Source organism: Lithobates pipiens, unplaced genomic scaffold (assembly GCF_037356315.1).
Source record: "Lithobates pipiens isolate NorthernLeopardFrog02 unplaced genomic scaffold, aLitPip1_a1.2 Scaffold_18, whole genome shotgun sequence".
In the NCBI taxonomy this organism is placed as follows: domain Eukaryota; kingdom Metazoa; phylum Chordata; class Amphibia; order Anura; family Ranidae; genus Lithobates; species Lithobates pipiens.
In genome coordinates, this window is record NW_027507758.1 from 203,884,874 (window position 1) to 203,908,410 (window position 23,537).

The window sequence follows — 23,537 nt, forward strand, 5'->3', positions numbered from 1 at the left end:
ACTTGCCACCTACTGATACCATCCTCTCTGCTGGGAATTTCCTCCTTCTCCAGGGAGACGTGGTGTCTCAGCTTAAGCAGGCGTCCATAGGCGCTATACCTCCATCCGGTACCCCATTATCCTCCAGGGATGGCCTTCTATGGCACGAGAACAGGATTTTCGTCCCCCAGGCAGCTCGGACTCTGGTTCTGGCCTCCTGTCATGACCACCCCTTGGCTGGCCACTTCGGGATACTCAAGTCCCTGGAATTGCTCAGGCGCACCTTCTGGTGGCCACAGATGAAGGACGACTGCAAGAATTACGTACAAGCTTGCACCACCTGCATCCGAAGTAAAAGCAACAAGTTAAAAGCCTGGGGTCTACTAAGACCATTACCCGTTCCCGACAGGCCATGGAGGATGATCTCCATGGACTTTATCGTGGAACTCCCCCCTTCCGAAAATCACTCCACGATTTTCGTCGTAGTTGACCGACTTACCAAGATGGCACACTTCTTGCCCATGAAGGGCACCCCTTCAGCCGCGGAGACAGCTAACGTTTTTATAAAGGAAATTGTGAGGCTCCATGGCATTCCTGCCAACATTACATCCGATAGGGGGGTGCAGTTCACCTCAAGGTTTTGGAGGGCACTCTGCGAAGCATTGAAGATTGACCTTCGCCTATCCTCAGCCTACCATCCATACCATCCGCAGACCAACGGCCAGACCGAAAGGACGAATCAAACACTGGAACAATACCTTCGTTGTTTTTCGTCCTTCTCTCAAGACGACTGGGTCTCTCTTTTGCCAATGGCAGAGTTTGCGTACAATAATACTATTCACTCGGCCACCAAGCAATCTCCTTTCTATGCTAACTTTGGATTCCACCCGTTGTTCCTGTCTGGCGACCTTCCGGAGTGCTCAGTGCCAGCGGTTCAAAAGAACCTGAATTTCTTTGTTGAAAACAACAAGCTTCTGCAGGAAACTCTGACCAGATCACAGGAGCGCAGTAAAGAAATCTTCGACCGAAAGAGGAGAGGGGAACTGGACCTTAAGGTTGGGGATCGGGTCTGGCTGTCCACCTTGAATCTTAAGCTCTCCTGCCCTTCTAAGAAGTTGGGCCCAAGATTCATAGGTCCTTTCCCGATCAAGAGGAAGCTAAACGATGTGGCGTTTGAACTCAAACTTCCTGGATCCTTCCGTATCCATCCAGTTTTTCATGTATCACTCCTCAAACCCACAGTCATGGACCCCTTCACTGACAGAATCTCCAGCCCTCCGGAGCCCGTGTTGGTCGATGGGGAGATCGAGTTTGAAGTGGAGGCCATTCTGGACTGTAGAAAGAGGCAGAACCAGACTCAGTTCTTGGTCAAGTGGAAGGGGTACGGACCCGAGGAGAACTCTTGGGAGCCAGAAGCCAATATCCACGCCAAGAGACTCATCCGTGCCTTCAAGAAAGCCCACCCGAATAAGTTGGCCCGGTTAGGCATCCGGAGGCTGCCCCTTGGGGGGGGGCAATGTCACGACCGCTCGGGCACCTCGGTCGTATGTAAGAGACTTACCTGTAGAGTTCCGTCGTGGAGAGGCCGTCGTTTCCCTTTGACGCGCGCTAAAGCCGACGAACGCACTCGCGTCGACCCGGACGACCGTGCACGCGCTCGTGGGTCACGAACGGGAACACGTTCCCTTGCGGGGACGCGCTGACCCGTCGTACGTCTGTTTGGCGCCCTAAGGCCTTCTTTAGTCACTGGCTCCCTTCCACCCGTGCTGTCCAGTCTACAGCGTGTCCGTGATCTTGTTGTCTGAATCTGTACCCGTTACTCTGGTTTCCTGATACCCGGCCTGTTCCTTGACTCCGATCCATTGCTGCCTGTCTACGACCTCTGCTTGCCTGACCACGTCTCTGCCTCATCCCTTGTACCTCGCTGACCGACTCCTGCTGACCCGGCCTGTACCCGATACTCCCGCTCCTGTTTACCCATTGGGTTCCTGGTGCCTCCTGACGACTACCTGCCCAGCAGTCCATCCACGGGTGCCTGCCCGCTACTGATCAAACCTACCAGCTCTACCAACCCGCTGTCGGTGCCCAGCTGATCATCTGGACCAGTCTCCATCTGCCAGGCACTTGTGCCCCCTGAACTTTTGAATACCTGTTCCCCATCTCCAGGGGTTCATTAGCCAGGGGGATACGAGAGGCCGATCCCTGCATTCCAGGCTCTACAACTAGGTACGTGACAATGAGAAAAGAAAAGGTGCAGAGAGCTGAAGAAAAGAGAAGAAAGCAGAAAGTAGAAGGGGACAACAAAAGTGATGAGAATAAAGATGGTTAGAAAATAATATAAATGTAAATATAAAAATAAATAAACAAGAATAAAGAATAAATGAAAGTAACAAAAAATAAATCTAATTAAATAAAAAAAATTATAAAAATTGAATAAATAAAAATACAAAAAAAAACAACAACAAAACAAAACAACAAAAAACAAGAACAAACACAAAAGACAAACAACAAAGAACCAAAAAACAAAACAAACAACAAGCAACAAAAACAAACAAAAAGTAAAAAAAAAAAAACAACAAAACCAAAACCAAAAAAACTTTTTGTGTTGTGATCATGCAACAAACTAAACCGTTTGGATGCCATTTTGTGCTGATCCTTGGTGTGCTGGCAAATATCTAAGTTGCTCCATTTGTTGAACATGTTAAGTGCTGGGTGAGGTATATAGACAACATTTTTCTTATTTCGGCCAGTTGGGAAGACGAGTTCTTCTCATTTGTCAATTTTCTGAACAATGTGTTTCCTGGGATAGTATTCAATCCTGAGATTTTCATCAAAGACAATTACCTTTCTCAATGTATTAGTTACCAACACACAGAGAACCATCAACACTTCACTCTATGCTAAATCAACGGACACACTACTCCATCATCATAGCACACATCCCTCCCATCTATGTAGGAATTTGCCCATCGCACAGTTCATGAGGGTGTTATGTATATATTCTGCCAGAGATGATTAATGACAGCAACTTGAAAAAATGTGTAACAGGTTTCTTGAACAGAGATACTGTAAACAGCTAAGGTGCTCCATCAAGCTTTGGCCAAAGCTTTAATCAATCGACTTAAAACTACTTGTTTGGCCAATCAGCCATTATTTGTGCAGAACACAATTTGAACATATTACATGCCAATAGCTCTCTTGCATCTGACCTCAGGGTAAGACCCTTGATTGCACACAGACGCAACAGAACTTTACGTGATCACCTTGTACAGGCTGACCCCAGGCATAAATACACCAAGGCTTAGCTTGGATCTCTCAGAAGACTGTCTGCTTTAGGTGTTTTAATTGTAATGTTTGTAACTCATTTGTGTGGAATGCTTTTCCCACCCACACAGGGGCAACCGGTACTGAATATGCGATTATCTGGACTGCAACACAGATTTTTGCATTTATATTTTGAAATGAGCTGTGCGCATTAACCTATGTTATAAAAATGAATGGCACATTTAAAAGATGATTTCAGAAACATATGTGACATCCATACATCAGACCCATGATTTGCGAGGGATGGTTATCCAACACGTTAAATTACCTATTAGAGGGGGTGATCGTGATCGCCTACTTCTCTGTCAAGAAGCTTACTGAATATACACTTTAGGGACAGTACAACTGGGTGGGCTCAATACCAATCTGACATTCACATGTTCTCTTAATGTCAGATGATTTCACACCTAGGTATTCACACAATTGGTTTTAAGTTTTACCATGATTACTAATGGGTTTTCTTGTGCTTGAATCCCTGCCAAAATATTGCGCATTATCACAGCCTCTTTGGTTAAGTGGCTGCATTAGCACCATGATTGAGTGCAGGGTATTGCAAGTTCTTTGCATTTTGTCTATCCCTTTTTTCTTTTTTTTTTCTCATCCCTTCCTTTGTTCTTCCCGTTTTTTTTTTTTATTTCTCCTCTTTTTTCTGGTTTCCTTCTTTGTTCCTTCTTTCTCCGTTTTAAACTTTTTATTTTTATTATTTTGTTTTCTAAGTTCTTTAACCACTTAAATAACTGGCACATTCCCTCTTCCTGCCCAGACCATTTTTCAGCTTTCAGTGCTGTCGCATTTATAATTACAATTGCATGGTTATGCAACACTGTACCCATACAACATTTTTACAATTTTTTCCCACACAAATAGAGCTTTCTTTTGGTGGTATTTGAACATCTCTGAGGTTTTTCTTTTTTGGGCTACAAATAAAAAAATACAGAATATTTTGAAAAAAAATAAGTTTTTCTTTGTTTTGGTTACAAAACTTTGTAAATAAGCTTTCTCCTTCATGGGTGGGCACTGATGAGGCAGTACTGATTGGCACTGATGAGATGGCACTTATATGCAGCACTGATGGGCACTCATAGGTAGCACTGGGCACTGATAGGTGGATACTGATGGGCACTGATAGGTGGCACTGATAGGATGCACTTATGGGCAGCACTTATGGATGGCATTGTTAGGCAGTACTGAGCAATTGACTGGCTGGGCATCCTTGGAGGGCTGTGCTGTGCTGTCAGGAGAGCAGCCGCTCAGCTCTCCTTTACTTGCCTCGTCTGTCAGTGCGAGTGGAGGAAAAGCTGATAAATGTCTCTTCCTATTTACACTGTGATCAGCTGTGATTGGACACAGCTGATCACGTGGTAAAGAGCCTGGGTCAGAGGCTCTTTACCAAGATGAAAGATGCGGTGTGTCAGACTGGCACACCACACAACCGATCGCCGCATGGGCACACGCTGGCTTGTTATCCTGCTGGACGTCAACTGACGCCCAGTCAGGATAACGGAACCACTTTCCAGCCATCATTCTACATATGGCGGGCGGGAAGTGGTTAATAAACTATATTCTCTTTTTGTCTCTTTCATTTTTTCTTGTTCTTTTTTTCTTTCTACAATTGTGTATTTTCTTTCTTATTTCTTTTTATTATTTTTTCATTTTTTATTTGGAATTTTTTTTTTCAATTTCTTCTAATTTATTTTACTTTTTTTTTTACTCCCCCCACCCCTTTTTCATTTTTACTTTTTTTGATTTAGTTATTTATTTTTTCTTCTATATTTCTTTTTGCGTTAATAACCTTTTTCATCTGCTTATTTTTTCATTTTCTGCTTTTGTCTCCTTCTCTCCTTGTTTGTTTACATTTTTTCTTGGCTCATTGTTTGTCTATACTCCTCCGGTTCTGCTTTATTTTCTTGGTCTGGACCTTTCTCCATTGCACCACACTCTGCTACTTCCCGCTCCTGATGTGACACTCACGGCTATGCATGAACCTGGCGTCCTCGGGTTACTATGCCTACCACTGCGTATGTGTTGGCAACATGGCTGTTGGCGTTTGGGCAGGGGCGGGGTTACCTTGCCAATGGCGACACTGAGCCCTACCAACTACATGTATTAACTGGGCACATCTGGCTGATCGCAGCTTTTATTTACCCAGATCACAATCAGGTCCTTGCATGGCGGGCCTCCATACTCCACCCAGTCATCAGTGTAGTTATTTAACCACTTGCCGACCGCCTCACGCCGATCTACGTCATCAGAATGGCACGGGCAGGCATAAGCACATATATGTACGTCCTTTGCCTCCCGCGGGTCGGGGGCCCGATCGGGCCCCCGCCCGGTGCCTGCGGCGGTCGGTTTTCGTTCGGGAGCGATCCCGGACGAGGGGACGGCCATTCATTCATGGCCACCCCCTCGCGATCGCTCCCGACGAATGGAAATCCCCGGTGACATCACTTCCTCTCCTGTAATGTAAACACAGGAGAGGAAGTGATGTATTCTCTCCTCCGTGTCGGTATTTTTCGTTCCGACACGGAGGAGAGCGGATCAGTGAGTTGCACCAACACATCCCACACACAGTAGAACATGCCAGGCACACTCACACCCCCCCTTTACCCCCCGATCACCCCCCCAATTACCCCTGCCCCCCAGTCACAGTGACACCAATGTCATTTTTTTTTTTTTTTTTTTTTTTTTTGCATTGGTGTCATTTGTGACTGTAATAACTGTTAGGGCAGTTAGGGTTAGCCCCCTTTAGTTCTAATGTACCCCCCTAACCCCCCCAATAAAGGTTTAACCCCGTGATCACCCCCCGTCGCCAGTGTCACTAAGGCTGGGTTCACATTGCAGCGGTTTATGAGAACGAATGTGATTCGCACCGCACTGCAGTGCAAATCACATCCGATCTCTGTGCGATTCGAGTTCAGCCATTCGCCGCACCCGCCACACCCGCCGCACCCGCCGCAAATTCGCACGGGACCCTTTTTTTGGCCCGCAGCAGAATCGGATCGCATGGGTGTTCACACCATGCGATCCGAGTTTGCAGATCGCACTGCGATATGCGAACTGATCTGGGGGTGTCAGTAACATTTCACTGACACTCCCAGCAGTTCGCATAGGGCAGTGTGAACTGCCGCCGGGAGGCATGCGATGCGGGAACCCGCCGCGGATTCGCGGCGTTTCCGCATCGCTCCAGTGTGAACCCAGCCTAATAAGCGATCATTTTTCTGATCGCCGTATTAGTGTCACAGGTGACGCTAGTTAGGCAGGTAGGTATTTAGGTTCGCCGCAGCTTTTTATAGCGCTAGGGACCCCCATATACTACCGCATAAAGCCCCCTGATTGCCCCCTAGTTAACCCTTTCACCAGTGATCACCATATAACTGTTACAGGTGACGCTGGTTGGTTAGTTATTTTTTTATAGTTTCAGGGCACCCGCCATTTATTACCTAATAAAGGTTTAACCCCCTGATCACCCGGCAGGTGTCATTTGTGACTAATAACTGTTAGGGCAGTTAGGGTTAGCCCCCTTTAGTTCTAAGGTACCCCCCTAACCCCCCCAATAAAGGTTTAACCCCGTGATCACCCCCCGTCGCCAGTGTCACTAAGGCTGGGTTCACATTGCAGCGGTTTATGAGAACGGATGTGATTCGCACCGCACTGCAGTGCAAATCACATCCGATCTCTGTGCGATTCGAGTTCAGCTATACAGATAGTATGGCTGAATTCGTGTCGCACCCGCCGCACCCGCCGCAAACTCGCACGGGACCCTTTTTTTGGTCCGCAGCAGAATCGGATCGCATGGGTGTTCACACCATGCGATCCAAGTTTGCAGATCGCACTGCGATATGCGAACTGATCTGGGGGTGTCATTAACATTTCACTGACACTCCCAGCAGTTCGCATAGGGCAGTGTGAACTGCCGCCGGGAGGCATGCGATGCGGGAACCCGCCGCGCATTCGTGGCGTTCCCGCATCGCTCCAGTGTGAACCCAGCCTAATAAGCGATCGTTTTTCTGATCGCTGTATTAGTGTCACAGGTGACGCTAGTTAGGCAGGTAGGTATTTAGGTTCGCCGCAGCTTTTTATAGCACCAGGGACCCCCATATACTACCGCATAAAGCCCCCTGATTGCCCCCTAGTTAACCCTTTCACCAGTGATCACCATATAACTGTTACAGGTGACGCTGGTTGGTTAGTTATTTTTTTATAGTTTCAGGGCACCCGCCATTTATTACCTAGTCTCACTAGTGTACCCCTAAATTTAGGGGTGTCTACTTTCTAAAATGGGGTCATTTGGGGGGGGGGGGTTTGTGCCATCTTGGCATTTTATGGCCTTCAAAACTGTAACGCCCTTAGAAAGCCTGAAGGCGGTGCTTGGTTTTTGGGGCCCCGTACGCGGCTAGGCTCCCAAAAAGTCCCACATATGTGGTATCCCCGTACTCAGGAGAAGCAGCAGAATTTATTTTGGGGTGTCATTTCACATATGCCCATGGCATGCGTGAGCAATATATCATTTAGTGACAACTTTGTGAAAAAAAAAAAAAGTTTGTAATTTTCCCGCAACTTGTGGCAAAATATAAAATATTCCATGGACTCAACATGCCTCTCAGCAAATAGCTTGGGGTGTCTACTTTCTAAAATGGGGTCATTTGTGGGGGTTTTGTGCCATCTTGGCATTTTATGGCCTTCAAAACTGTAATAGGTAGTGAGAAGTGAACTCAAAAAATTACGCCCTTAGAAAGCCTGAAGGCGGTGCTTGGTTTTCGGGGCCCCGTACGCGGCTAGGCTCCCAAAAAGTCCCACATATGTGGTATCCCCGTACTCAGGAGAAGCAGCAGAATTTATTTTGGGGTGTCATTTCACATATGCCCATGGCATGCATGAGCAATATATCATTTAGTGACAACTTTGTGAAAAAAAAAAAAAAAAAAAAAAAGTTTGTAATTTTCCCGCAACTTGTGGCAAAATATAAAATATTCCATGGACTCAACATGCCTCTCAGCAAATAGCTTGGGGTGTCTACTTTCTAAAATGGGGTCATTTGTGGGGGTTTTGTGCCATCTTGGCATTTTATGGCCTTCAAAACTGTAATAGGTAGTGAGGCGTGAAATCAAAAATTGACGCCCTTATAAAGCCTGAAGGCGGTGCTTGGTTTTCGGGGCCCTGTACGCGGCTAGGCTCCCAAAAAGTCCCACATATGTGGTATCCCCGTACTCAGGAGAAGCAGCAGAATTTATTTTGGGGTGTCATTTCACATACGCCCATAGCATGTGTGAGCAATATATCATTTAGTGACAACTTTGTGTAAAAAAAAAAAAAAAATTTTTTTTTTGTCATTATTCAATCGCTTGAGGCAAAAAAATAAAATATTCAATGGGCTCAACATGCCTCTTATCAATTTCCTTAGGGGGTCTACTTTCCAAAATGGGGTCATTTGGGGGGGTTTTGTACTGCCCTGTCATTTTAGCACCTCAAGAAATGAGATAGGCAGTCGTAAACTAAAAGCTGCGTAAATTCCAGAAAACGTACCTTAGTTTGTAGATGTGACAACTTTTGCGCAAACCAATAAATATACAATTATTGACTTTTTTTTTACCAAAGACATGTGGCTGAATACATTTTGTCCTAAATGTATGACTAAAATTGAGTTTATTGGATTTTTCTAATAACAAAAAGTAGAAAATATCATTTTTTTTCAAAATTTGCGGTCTTTTTACGTTTATATCGCAAAAAATAAAAATCGCAGAGGCAATCAAATACCATCAAAAGAAAGCTCTATTTGTGGGAAGAAAAGGACGCAAATTTTGTTTGGGTACAACATTGCATGACCGCGCAATTACCAGTTAAAGCAGCGCAGTGCCAAAGTGTAAAAAGACCTCTGGTCATTTACCAGCAAAATGGTCCGGTCTGAAAGTGGTTAATGAGTGCTATTACCTGTTATCATTCCTTATACTTTTACTGTTATTTTTGTTGGCAGGATTATGACATCATTTGATGTCAGAGGGCGGGGATGTAACCTTTTCTGTGTTTCTGATTGGTAGATTGCACTTTAAAAATATCTGTAACTCAGTATGCACCTTATCACATGCCTGATGAAGGGGGTCATGTGCATCTCCGAAAGACTGCACTTGGTTGTTTGTGATGTGATCTTTCTGCAATAAAATGTTTGAATGATATCTTATGATCCACGGTGTGCTGGCGAATATGTGCATTGGTTCATTCACACATAGAACCATTGCTCTGCCCCGTCCCATCTCTCTCCTTATTGGTTTACTGGCTCTGATTGACAGCAGCCGAGCCGAGGCTTCCATGCACAAAACTTGAGAAAGATCAGGCTCAGGTAAGTGTTGGGGGGCTGCTGCACAGAGAAGTTTTTACCCTCATGCATATCATTTTACGCACTTGTGGGCTAAAAATATGCATGCATCATACATACTAGGGAGAGTATAACTGGGGGAATCAATGGTGGAGAAGGATCTGGCTGTTATGGTATATCATAAGCTTAATAATAGCATGCAATGCCAAGCTAAGCTACGGTTTCCAAAGCAAAATCTTTTCTTGTAGGTATGGACTGGAGAGAGAGAGAGAGAGAGAGAGAGAGAGGGAGAGGGAGAGGGAGAGAGAGAGAGAGAGAGAGAGAGAGAGAGGAGAGGGAGAGGGAGAGGGAGAGGGAGAGGGAGAGGGAGAGGGAGAGGGAGAGGGAGAGGGAGAGGGAGAGGGAGAGGGAGAGGGAGAGGGAGAGGGAGAGGGAGAGGGAGAGGGAGAGGGAGAGGGAGAGGGAGAGAGAGAGAGAGAGAGAGAGAGAGAGAGAGAGAGAGAGAGAGAGAGAGAGAGAGAGAGAGAGAGAGAGAGAGAGAGAGAGAGAGAGAGAGAGAGAGAGAGAGAGAGAGAGAGAGAGAGAGAGAGAGAGAGAGAGAGAGGAGAGGGGAGGAGAGAGAGGAGAGAGGAGAGAGGAGAGAGAGAGAGAGAGAGCTCTCGATTAGTATGCAGAGCCAAAAACTTATAGAGGCATGGAGTACCCCAGCTATAAGGAAAGATTAGCTGAACTGAATGTATATTGTCTCTTGAGAAGTGGTGATTCAGGGACGGATATGATCAACATGTATAAATACATAAGTGGACCATGTAGGGAACTTGGTGTAGTTATTCACTTTACACCTAATATTGATGTGGCTCGAAGCAGGGGTCCGGTGCATCCCTGTTCTTCATTTCAGGGACAAATCAGGTCCCAATTTGCCTGAATTCGGACCTAAAACAGGGCCAAATGCACATAGAACCCCTGTGCAATTCGCTCTGCAGCTGCCACATGGATGTGTGAACGGGCTCCATCAAGAGCCAGTCACAATCTCCTGTCATGCGAATCGGATGCGGAGAACCCACATCCAATTCACACTACTGTGAACCCAGCCTTAGGTCATCACAGAAGACAAGGGGGCACTTTTTATGTCTGGAGGAATAAATGTAACCTCCAAATATAGAAAGGCTTCTTCACAGTAAGAGCTTTGGAAAAATAGAATAAACTCCCTCAAGAGCTTATCCTGGACTTAGCTAAGTAGATTGTTAAAAACAGTTCTTTCCTAAATGCACTGGTTCCTTATATTTATAGGTAAAATTGACCCAGTGAATATCTGATTGCCTCTTGGGGGATCAGGAAGTAATTTTTCCCCCACTTCAGCAAATTGGATAATGTTTTATTGCATTTTTTTTGTCATCCTGTGGATCAACTGTGGTTATAGGATTGTGTATATGGAGGTTTTTTGCATTTGTGTGTGTTTTGTTTTTGTTTTGTTTTTTCTGTGAGTTAAACTGGATAGACTTGTGTCTTTTTTCAGCTAGATTAACAGTGTAACCATGTAGCACAAGTCTGATCCTTGGAGGACAGGCAAGCTTTGCTACCAGCACAAGCAGGCAACTGAACACGGATGGATATGCTTCTATGCCTAATATGGGTCAGTTTAAAATAGGTGAGCAGGGAAACAGACAGGATCATCAGGTATTTCACACAAAGGAAGAGATGCAGAGAACTGGATACTTTTTCACACAGTACAACAGACACATATCAGGAGAATATGAAATGTGGTAACATATTCTTTAACTGTCCAGTCATTCTCCTAATAGCCACAAGTGAGTAACTTATGTTTTTGAATTACAGGACTTGGAAGTTAGTGCTGAAGAGCTGCAATATGTTCTGAATGCTGTTTTGCAAAGAAGTAAGTTTAGTGCATCAAACGTATATTATGTGATATTAACTTAGAAATGATCTGTATCTGAAAAAACTCATAAGGCTTTGATCAACTTATTTTGATAATGCCTAACTCCAAAGGATTTCCTTTTTTTTGCTTTGCTTTTTTTATTTGTCATTAGCACTTGACACTTCTCTTAGCTCCGCCACTAAATGATTATTTACCAGTAGCATTTGGGACACTTCAGTCTGAAGCCAAGTACACACTATCAGTCATCTTCTTTCGTTCAAACCAACGGGCTGAATGAAAAATAATTGATGAGCTTGAGATTTGTTCGATGTACTAACTCTCCAATGTTAGTACAGGGATCTCCCCACTGACATATTGTGTTCTGAAAGGGAGATTACCCCCGCCAGAACACACTGGTCAGCACTCTCAGCTATTGGCTGAAAGTACTGATTGGATGCCGATCGGCAGCTATTTTTCAGTCATGCCCCTTCAACAGAAGGCGGATGTTCACCCAGCTTCTATCTGACAGGCTTCGGTACACACATGCCAAATGTTGTCCAGTTTCTGTTGAACCACTCAATATTTGGCCTGTGTGTACAGGGCTTTAGAGAATCAAATTCCACGCCTTTACCTGTGTGCTGATATTACCACCAGAACTGTGCAGATGCTGTCAGGCAGGGGATCACTGTACTTCAACACTACCAGCATAGATACATTCAAGCAGGGCCTATTGGGCACAGGGATTTTGCTCAAATCAGTGGATGATTTGTGGGGTCCAGGCCAAAAGTCCTTATTTTACCGAAAATAGTGTTTTTCTGCACTTTGGATCCTCCGTGGAGTGAGTTTGCACATTAACATGCCAAGTTATTAGTAATTTTAAAGAGATATTGGGGTTGATTTCCTAAAACTGGAGAGTGAAAAATCTGGTTCAGCTCTGCAGAGAAACCAATCAACTTTCAGTTGTTTTTGTCAAAGCTTAAAAGAGAAATATGTTTTTTTATTTCCTATTCATACTTCCCTATGTGGATTCAGCATCAGACTGATACTGCAGCTGTCCCTCGCCGTCTCTGCACTGAGAACCAAGCCACCAAACATCACCGATTGCTCGGTTTTCACCAGTGATGTAACTCAGTTAAAATAAATGGAGTTACTTAAGGCAGTTACTTTAGAGGGTAACGTGTAATCTAACTGATTACTCTTCTCCTCATGGTAACTCAGTTCCATTACTTGGGTGGCGTTACCGCAATTACATCTACCACCCGCGAGGCCCTCTGTGGCCGCGCTGCCTGGCCGTTTGTTCCGCTGTGGGGAGGGGGGCTTTCGCCCGCTGAGCTGAGAAGAGGCTGAGACTCAGAGAGACTGTCTGGACCGCCCCGCCTATCCAGAGGGAGAGAATGTAGGGAGGTGGGGTGGACACTGAAAAATTAAGTCAGCTGACCAGCTGACACCAATTGAGTGAAGGGGAGGGTCTCTATCTCTCCCCATGATGGAAAGGCAGCCCTGGAGGCATTCAAGTAAGTGACTGTCTGACTATTCGAATTGCAGTGCAATCGATCCATCCCAAGTCCTCCACCACCTCTGCTTCTTACTGATCCCATCCCTACCCACCCACCATCACTTCTACAACAGAGGTGATAGGGGGGATACGGTAGGGATGAGATCAGTGGTGGTGGGGGATGGGATCAGTAAGAGGCAGCGGTGGGGGTGGGAAAGGATGGCACCACCACCGCTGCCACCCCCCAAGTACACCACCACTGCCACCCCCCCAAGTACCACCGCTGCCACCCCCCCAAGTACTGTACACCACTGCCACCCCCCCAAGTACACCACCACCACTGCCACCCCTCAAGTACCACCGCTGCCACCCCCTCAAGTACCACCACTGCCACCCCTGTCACTGTTACTTTGCTGAGTAACTAATTACTTTTCCAATGTAGTAACCGAGTTACTAACGCAATTACTTTTTGGGAGAAGTAATTTGTAACTTAACTAATTACTTTTTTAAATTAAGATGACCAACACTGGTTGTCACAGATCTCCGAGAGGAGAGCTGCTGACTGTCAGTCAGTGTTTGGAAAGTAGACACCCCAAGGAATTTGCTGAGAGGCATGTTAAGCACATATAATATATATTTTTTTGTCACAAATGATTGAAAAATGACAAAAAAAAAATGTACACAAAGTTGTCACTGAAATTATATATTGCTCACACATGGCATTGACATATGTGAAATTACACCCCAAATGCATTCTTCTGCTTCTTCTGAGTATGGGGATACCACGTGTGAGACTTTTTGGGACCCCAAAAACCAATCACTGCCTTCCGGCTTTCTAAGGGCGTAAAAATAGGATTTTTTATATACAGCTTACCTGTAAAATCCTTTTCTTGAGAGTACATCACGGGACACAGGAGCTCATTACATAGTGGGTTATATAGTCACCTCTGGTGATTGGACACTGGTTAACCCCAATTAAGGAGAATTCCTCCCCTATATAACCCCTCCCATATGGGAGGCACCTCAGTTTTGTAGCAAAGCAATAGGAAACCACGTAAAACCCAAGAGGGGCGGGATCTGAGCATTGCTTTGGGACATCCCACTATGTAATGAGCTCCTGTGTCCCATGATGTACTCTCAAGAAAAGGATTTTACAGGTAAGCTGTATATAAAAATCCTATTTTCTTGATCATACATCACGGGGGACACAGGAGCTCATTACATAGTGGGATGTCCCAAAGCAATGCTCAGATTGAGGGGAGGGAGACACAGATCATAATTATAGACCGCAAAGGGCCGGAGGACTTAAACTGCAGCCTGCAGTACACTGCGCCCTCTGACATCCACCTGATAGAATCTGGTGAATGTGTGGACTGATGACCAAGTTGCAGCCTTACAGATATGAGCCAGGGAGGTCTGGTGATGCACTGCCCAAGAAGCACTTACAGCCCTAGTAGAGTGCGCTTTTACTTGAAAAGGAGGGATTTTTCCTCTAACACTATAGGCCTGAGAAATAATCTGTCTGATCCACCTTGAGAGAGTGGATTTTGATGCCGCCTGGCCCTTCCTAGGGCCTTCCGGCAAAATAAATAAGCAATCAGTTTTCCTTATTTGAGCCGTTGCTTGAAGATAGATACTGATTGCCCTAACCACATCCAAAGTGTGCAAGGATTCTTCTTCTGCGGACTGTGGTTCCAGAAAAAAGGATGGTAGGATTACATCTTGATTCAAATGGAATCCCGAAACCACCTTAGGTAGAAAGGACCTGTTGGGGCGCATGACCACCCGGTCCTTATGAACAATTAGATACGGCTCTTTACTGGAGAGAGCTGCTAGTTCTGACACTCTTCTAGCCGTGGAAATGGCTACCAAGAAAAACAATATTTTTTTTTTGGTCAAAAGAACTAATGAAGCCAGATGCAAAGGTTCAAAAGGTTGCCCCTGCAAAGCCGAGAGAACCAAATTTAGATCCCATGGGCATACCGGAGTTTTGACTGGCGGCCTTATCCACATAGCCCCCTGGATGAAAGCCCGCACCAGGGAATGCGATGCAAGTGGCTTCTGAAAAAATACTGACAATGCCGAAATGTGCACCTTGATAGTGCTTACGGCCAAATTCATTTCTAGGCCTGACTGGAGGAAGGCCAAGATCCTGCTAATGACATACTTTCTAGGATGCCATCCCCTGAGTTCACACCAGGAAACATATGCCCTCCAGATTTTGTAGTAAAAAAAGCCTGGAGGCCGGCTTTCTGGCATTGACCAGAGTAGAAAGGACTGGCCCCGAAAGCCTACGGTCTCTCAGAATGTGGGTCTCAGCAGCCAAACCGTCAAATTCAGACTGTGTAAAGCAGGATGGTAGATTGGACCCTGTGAGCGCAGATCTGGCTGGAGAGGGGAAGATCCATGGCCTGCCTACAGCCAACTTCATGATCTCTGCATACCACGGTCGCCTGGGCCAAGCCGGGGCTACCAAAAGGACCGACTTCGTTTCCCTCTTGACTCTTCCCAGGAACCGCGACAGAAGCGGGCACGGGGGGAAAGCATAAATCCGAATGTACTAATCCCAGGGAACTATCAGAGCATCTGACCCCTGAGCAAGTGTATCTCTTGTTCTTGACACAAATTTGTCCAGCTTTCTGTTGAACCTGGACGCAAACAGATCTACGTCTGGAGTACCCCACCTGCGACATATGTCCAAAAGCACGTCGGGGTGCAGAGCCCATTCTCCTGGGCACAACTGCTGGCGGCTCAGAAAATCCGCCTGCCAATATTCCACTCCTGGAATGAAGACTGCAGAAAGGCATGGAACATGCTTTTCTGCCCAGACATGTATGCGATTCACCACTTTTTGCGCTACCAGACTCCTGGTACCGCCCTGGTGATTGATATAGGCCACTGCTGTGGCATTGTCGGACTGAACCCGAACAGGGAGACCCCGTAGTCTGGAAGACCACCTTATGAGAGCCATATAAACTGCCCGGATCTCCAAGACATTTATGGGCAATAGCCTCTCGATCACAGACCATTTCCCCTGCGAGCATGTCTCCTCTAACACTGCTCCCCAGCCTATCAGGCTGGCATCTGTCGTAATAACCTTCCATGGAAGAGGAAGAAAGGTTTTGCCTTTCAGCAAATTCTCAGTTTGTAACCACCAGACGAGACTCCTGCGTGTCCCTAGGGATAGACGCATAGGAAGATCCAAGGATTGGGGCTTCCTGTTCCAGGCCGCAAGGATGCATCTTTGCAGAGGCCTTGAATGGAACTGGGCAAATGGAACGGCCTAACAGTCTCATGCATAACCGAATGGGGGAAGATCTCCTGCCCAGAATTAGGCGCACCAGATCCCCGATGGCCAAGGCTTTTGGCCTTGGAAGAAACACCTTGCCCTGAGCGGTGTCGATAAACATACCCAGGTATTCCAACCTGGTAGCAGGCTGTAGGGACAACTTTTCTAGGTTTATAATCCAACCTAGACGTTCCAGGTGTTCTAGTGTTCTGGAAACACTGTGGTTTAGGAACACTACTGTTTTCTCCATGAGAAGCAAGTCGTCTAGATAAGCCATGACGGCTATACCCTGAGCTCTTAGGTTTGCCATGAGAGGGTCCAGAATCTTTGTGAAGACTCGAGGGGCCGTAGCAAGCCCGAACGGCAAGGCCACAAATTGAAAATGGCGCCGCTGTACCGCGAACCTTAGATAGAAAAATTGGCACATGGAGATATGCATCCTTGATGTCTATTGATGCCATAAACTCTCCCCCTTGCAGGGAGGAGACCACAGTGTCGAATTGACTGCATTTGGAAGGATCGGATGCGTAAAAACCGGTTCAGATCCTTCAGATCCAGGATAGGTCTGACACTTCCATTTGGCTTCGGAACGGTGAAGAGATTCGAGTAAAACCCTGAACCCTGTTCTTTTGAGTCCACTTATACTATCACCCCTTGGGGTAGTAAGTGATCCAAGGCCAGAAATAGCGGTTTTTGCTTGACTGGATCCCTGGGGATCCTTGACCTTAGAAAGGGAGAAGGTGGAATCTCCTGAAACTCTAGCTTGTAGCCCAGAGACATCGAAGAGATCACCCACTTGTCCCGGATCTCTTCCCACCAGGCTTCCGCAAACTGCCAAAGCCTTCCCCCCACTCGGCCGAGGGGGGGCACCCCTTCACAAGGAAGCTTTCGGGCTCTGCTTGGCAGGCTTCCGCCCCCAAATCTTTTTCTGCCCTTGGGCCCGGCCCTGAGCCGTCGCCACTGTTTAGAGCTTGATGCTCCGGGAGTGAGAGAACGCCTAAATGACAGACGTTTGCTCTTTTTAACTGGAAGGAGAGTAGATTTACCCCCTGAAATTTTTTGGACGAATTTGTCTAATTCTTCTCCAAACAAACGTTCCTCTTTAAACGGGAACCCAATAAAATGCTTCGTGCACGATAGCTCAGCTGCCCAATTTTTTTAGCCATAGGGCCCTTCGCATGTGTACCAACAGGAGAGATAAACGAGATGCTTGTTGGACAGAATCCAAAATCGCATCAATCATGAAACACAGAATTTGAGGTATTTCTGCATAATTCTCCACTTCCTCACTGGGAAGGAGGCCATGCATCCGCTTAACCTGTTCCTTGAGGAACTGACACAACCCCACGGCTGCGACTGTAGGTTGCACTACAGCGCCAGTCATGGAAAAGGAGGCTTTTAATAATGTTTCCAACCTCTTATCAGTTGGATCATTAAACACCTGAGCATTATCCAACAGACAGGTCAGGTTTTTATTCACACAAGAAACAGCCGCATCGACAGATGGGACCCCCCATTTCTTGGTGAAACTTTCCTCCAGAGGATAAAGCATAGAAAACCTTTTAGGAGGAGTAAACAGTTTATCGGGATGTCCCCAATCCTCATACATCAATTTATCCATTAAGGGATGAATTGGGAAGGAAAAAGCAGTCTGTGGGATTTTCCTGACTCCTAGGGAGGAAACAGAGGACATAGCGACTTCAGCAGCAGGCATTCTGAATGTGGTACGCACCAATTCAGTATAATATTGCACCTGTTTTCTGAGCGCCTGGGAGGAGGGGACTCTCTCCTCTTCCTCTGATTCCTCCGACTGCTCAAGATCCCTGTACCAAGATAGGGATCTCTCCTCATTGTCAGAAGAATCATCTGAGAGAGGAATCTCAGCATAGGGAGGGGTCTACCCCTTTTCCTGCTATTTTTCAGGGAAGCAGAAATAAAATCCATGATTCTCCCTTCAAAACCCTCCAATGTAGCCCTAAGGGAGTCCTCAGTGACATATACCAGGGCTGGGACATTAGGAGAGGCTGCAAAACCTGACTGGCTCCAGTCTTGCAGGGGGGGATGGTAACTTACAGGCATTTTTAGAACCCCTGGACCTAGACGGTGATTTACCAGTGCCTTTGCTACCTCCCCCTGAGACCCTCTTACGAGGAGACATAGTCCTAAGCTACAAAGCAGAGGTACTAGTACAAGTGCAATCACTGTTGTGCTTAAAGTCTCACAATAAATATATATGCTTAAACTGCACAACCTGATGCTGAGTAGGTGTCTAAGGTTTGCCTGGATCCAATCCCCACGGATGCTTACTGCCCACAGCTCCTGTGTCTCCAATTACAGCCCCCTGACGCTCTGGGCTTTTTAAATCTGCCGCCTGGCGCCTGCGCAGTACAGCGCCATGCACACTGACGTGCACAGCTCACAACCACACTCCCCCCTACTCCATTAGGTCGGGAACGCGCCCGGCGCACATGCACGAGGACCGAGGGACCCAGGGGGGGAAAGGAGAACTCCACCGCAGCTGTGTGGGACCCCCAGACTACGTGGGACCCCTGTGTTACCTTGTTGTGGCAGGGACTGCAGTGGAGACGTGAGACAGCTGGAGAACCAGGCTTCACTGAGCGTGTGTACTGAAAGGCATGTAAGTATGCATCAGGCTGCTCTTACTCCCTCTAGTGGTGGAAACCAGGTAAGACATACAACTACTCAAAATGAAGAAATCCATCGTATAATTATATATATAGGATTAACTTCCCTTACCTGTCCTCGCCGCAGGAATTGCTGAAACAGAAAAATTCCAGCCTTCACCCATCACGGCGGGCAGTGTTAGCCAACCTTCAGGTTTATCTGGGGCTCTTTCTCGGAAGAGCCTCCTACCTGGACCATGTAAAAGACTCTGCCAGAAACTTTCGTGTGCTCTGTATAAACAGCACACCAAGTCTGGTTTTCCCAGAGCCCAGTCTTCCAATAGGAGAGGACTTAAAGGCCAAACCTCGTTTCTTCGGCTGACGAGGCCCGGGTACCATACCATCTTGGGAGTCAAATATCGGCCCGAGGTATGGATCCAGAGTGTTGTAGCCCTTAGGCCCCCGCAGGGACCTGCACAGAGCTAAAGTTTTACGTGACCAACCACCATAGACACTGGCGAAAAAACTGAGGTGCCTCCCATATGGGAGGGGTTATATAGGGGAAGAATTCTCCTTAATTGGGGTTAACCAGTGTCCAATCACCAGAGGTGCCTATATAACCCACTATGTAATGGAGCTCCTGTGTCCCGTGATGTATGATCAAGAAATATGTTTTCTCATTTTTGGTGGTCGGCGGCAGCTCCCCCCGGTTCTCACATTTTCAGTGGTCGGCGGCGGCATCAACCCAGCAACCCACCACCCCCCCCCCCACCCCGCGCAAAACAACTTGTTTTTGTTTTCTCATCTTCTATGGTCGGCAGCAGCTCACAGCACCTCCCCACCCCCCACTTAACAACTGATTTTCACATTTTCGGTGGTCAGTGGCAGCACCACCACCCCCTCCCCCCGCTCAAAAACTTGTTTTCCCATTTTCGGTGGTCGGCGGCAGCACCCCCCGCCGCTTCTCAACTTGATTTCACATTTTCGGTGGTCGACGGCATCAATCCAGCACCCCCCTTAACAACTTGTTTAAACTTTTGTGGTGGTCGGCGGCAGCACATACCCCCCCCCACCCCGCTTATCAACTTTATAACATTTTCGGTGGTTGGTGGCAGCACCCACACCCCCCACCCCCTTATCAACTTTATTAAACTTTCAGTGGTTGGCGGCAGCAACCCCCCCCCCGCCCCCAGTTATCAACTTCATGAGTGATTTACAGGTTGCAGATATGTGCGATTTACAGGTTGCAGATATGTGCGATTTACAAATTGCAGAGTGCAGAAATGTGCAATTTAAAGGTTGCAGAATGCAATTATGTGCGATTTACAAGTTGCAGAATGCAGATATGTGCGATTTACAGAATGCAGATATGTGCAATTTGCAGGTTGCAGAATGCAGATATGTGCAATTTACATGTTGTAAAATGCAGTTATGTGCGACTTACAGGTTGCAGAATACAGATATGTGAGATTTACAGGTTGAAGAATGCAGTTATGTGCGATTTGCAGAATGCAGATATGTGCAATTTACAGGCTGCAGAATGCAGTTATGTGTTATTTACAGAATGCAGATATGTGCGATTTACAGGATGCAGAATGCAGATATCTGCGATTTACAGGTTGCAGAATGCAGATTTGTATGATTTACAGGTTGTAGAATGCAGATATGTGTGATTTACAGGTTGCTTTAGTAGAGTAGTGTGTTTAATGTGCAGCCTGATATATGATGTGCAGAGCCCTGTGTATAATGTGCAGCCTGGTATATGATGTGCAGAGCCTTGTGTATAATGTGCAGCCTGGTATATGATGTGCAGAGCCCTGTGTATAATGTGCAGCCTGGTATATGATGTGCAGAGCCCGGTGTATAATGTGCAGCCTGGTATATGATGAGCAGAGCCCTGTGTATAATCTGCAGCCTTGTATATGATGTGGATTATATAAGGGGTGTGGCTTATGAGAAGCGGGAGGGGCCAAACGTGGAGGGGCGGGGTCTTGCGCCCCCATCCTAAAACTTCAGCAGCCGCAATTGGCGATGCCACTGTGCTGAATGTGACGATCCCTGATTCCAGGGGGACACTTGACCCCCTCGCCCCTACCTGCGGATGCCCATGAGTACACCCCTCACATTTTTGTAAACATTTTATTATATCTTTTCATGTGACAACACTGAAGAAATTACACTTTGCTACAATGTAAAGTAGTGAGTGTACAGCAGTGTAAATTTGCTGTCCCCTCAAAATAACTCAACACACATCCATTATTGTCTAAACCGCTGGCAACAAAAGTGAGTACACTCTTAAGTCAAAATGTCCAAATTGGGCCCAGAGTGCCAATATTTTTTGTGGCCGCCATTATTTTCCAGCACTGCCTTAACCCTCTTGGGAATGAAGTTCACCAGAGCTTCACAGATTGCCACTCCATGACGACATCACATTGCTGGTGGATCTTAGAGACCTTGTGCTCCTCCACCTTCCACTTGAGGATGCCCAACAGATGCTCAATAGGGTTTAGGTCTGGAGACATGCTTGGCCAATCCATCACCTTTACCCTCAGCTTCTTTAGCAAGGCAGAAGTCGTCTTGAAGGTGTGTTTGGGGTCGTTCTCATGTTGGAATACTGCCCTGCGGCTCAGTCTCCGAAGGGAGGGGATCATTCTCAACCTTAGTATGTCACAGTGCATGTTGGCATTCATGGTTCCCACAATGAACTGTAGCTCGCTAGTGCCGGCAGCACTCATGCAGCCCCAGACCATGACACTCCAACCGCTGTAGGCAAGACACATTTGTCTTTGTACTCCTCATCTGGTTGCCATCACACACGATTTACACCATCTGAACCAAATAAGTTTATCTTGGTCTCATCAGACCACAGGACATGGTTCCAGTAATCCATGTCCTTAGGCTGCTTGTCTTCAGTATATTGTTTATGGGCTTTCTTGTGCATCATCTTTAGAAGAGGCTTCCATCTAGGACGACATCCATGCAGACCAATTTGATGCAGTGTGTGGCGTATGGTCTGAGTACTGACAGGGTGACCCCCCCATCCCTTCAAATTCTGCAGGAATGCTGGCAGCATTCATATGTCTATTTACTAAATACAACATCTGAATATGACTCTGAGCACATGCACTAAACTTCTTTGGTTGACCATGGTGAGGCCTGTTCTGAGTTGAACCTGTCCTGTTAAATCACTGTATGGTCTTGGCCACCATGCTGCAGCTCAGTTTCAGGGTCTTGGCAATCTTCTTATAGCCTAGGTCATCTTTATGTAGGCAAAACATATTTTTTTCAGATCTTCAGAGAGTTCTTTACCATGAGGTGCCATGTTGAACTTCCAGTGACCAGTATGAGAGTGAGAGTGAGAGCGATAACACCAAATTTAACACACCTGCTCCCTATTCACACCTGAGACTTTGTAACAATAGCAGGTCACATGACACCGGGGAGGGAAAATGGCTAATTAAGCCCAATTTGGACATTTTCACTTTTGTTGCCAGTAATTTAGACATTAATGGCTGTGTGTTGAGTAATTCTGAAGGGACAGCAAATTTACACTGTTATAAAAGCTGTACACTCACTACTTGTAGCAAAGTGTCATTTCTTCAGTGTTGTCACATGAAAAGATATAATATAGTTACAAAAATGTGAGGGTGTACTTATTTTTATGAGATACTGTATCTAAAATGCCCCCTTGATACTAACATTGTCATTGACAGGGTCCACAGGACCCCCACCGAGGACATACCCAGAGATGTTCTCTGCTGCCTGCACAATTAGTCTCTCAGGGAAGATATCCTCCAACAGGCTTGGTGCAGGGGGCTCATAGACTTCAAAGAATCCCATATCCTCCTCTTGCCCGACATCTCTTGGAGGACCCTCCAGATGCATAGATGCATGAAGCCCTTGCTGGAGAAGTTTAGTGAAGTAGGAATCACCTACAAATGGGGCCACCTTTTTCATCTGATCACTCGTAAGGACAACCGCTCATACACCTTACGACATCCACAGGATCTACCAAACCTAAAGCCAGCCAGTGCCTCTCCCCAACTGGTTAGTGTTCACTTTACCCATGACCAATAACACCATGACTCCAGCTGACAGGCCATAGCGGTCACAGCGAAACCGTTGGTCTCAGAAAAGAAGGCCACAAACCCCTTAAGATCACAAACTCTAACCATTGAAAGCTGGATCTGTATCATAGTCAAAGTTCTACAATGAAGTTAAGAGACTTCCACCATATGGTCGCTATGCAAGCCTTCATGCTATCCATGCTACATTACCTCATGAGTGACCCGTAGGACACACTCAAGAGTTCTCTAGATTTGCCCTCATTGGCCCTTCTACCTGCAGATGACCTTTGTGGAGGTCTACAGTGACTTGCTTACATGGTCAAGGCAGTCACTTTGCTGTTTTTTTTTTACTTTTTTTCTGTGTTAGAGCTGGTGTGTTCTGCCCCTTGTTTTGGGGAACCCCCCAGCCCGACCCCACAGCAACATTTGTGTTTTTGTTCACTTACCTTAGAGAATATGTTTTGACCGTCTGTTTCGAGGGTTTGGTTGGTGTTGGCCCACTGAAGTTTTCTTACCCCTGGTGGGGCTCCTTGGTGCACCCTTGGCACGTCCAAGTGTGTGATGTACTGACCT

At 46.4% G+C, this 23,537-nt stretch overlaps 1 protein-coding gene across 1 annotated transcript in view; it reads left to right on the plus strand.

Moving 5' to 3' along the window:
- The window catches only part of CAPN9 (calpain 9), a 1,247,204-nt gene that overhangs the window by 942,180 nt on the left and 281,487 nt on the right, over nt 1-23,537 (plus strand). Inside the window, exon 14 of the mRNA XM_077486535.1 lies at nt 11,450-11,507. Within this exon, the coding sequence (XP_077342661.1) occupies nt 11,450-11,507 (58 nt within the window). The remainder of the gene's footprint in view (nt 1-11,449; nt 11,508-23,537) is intronic.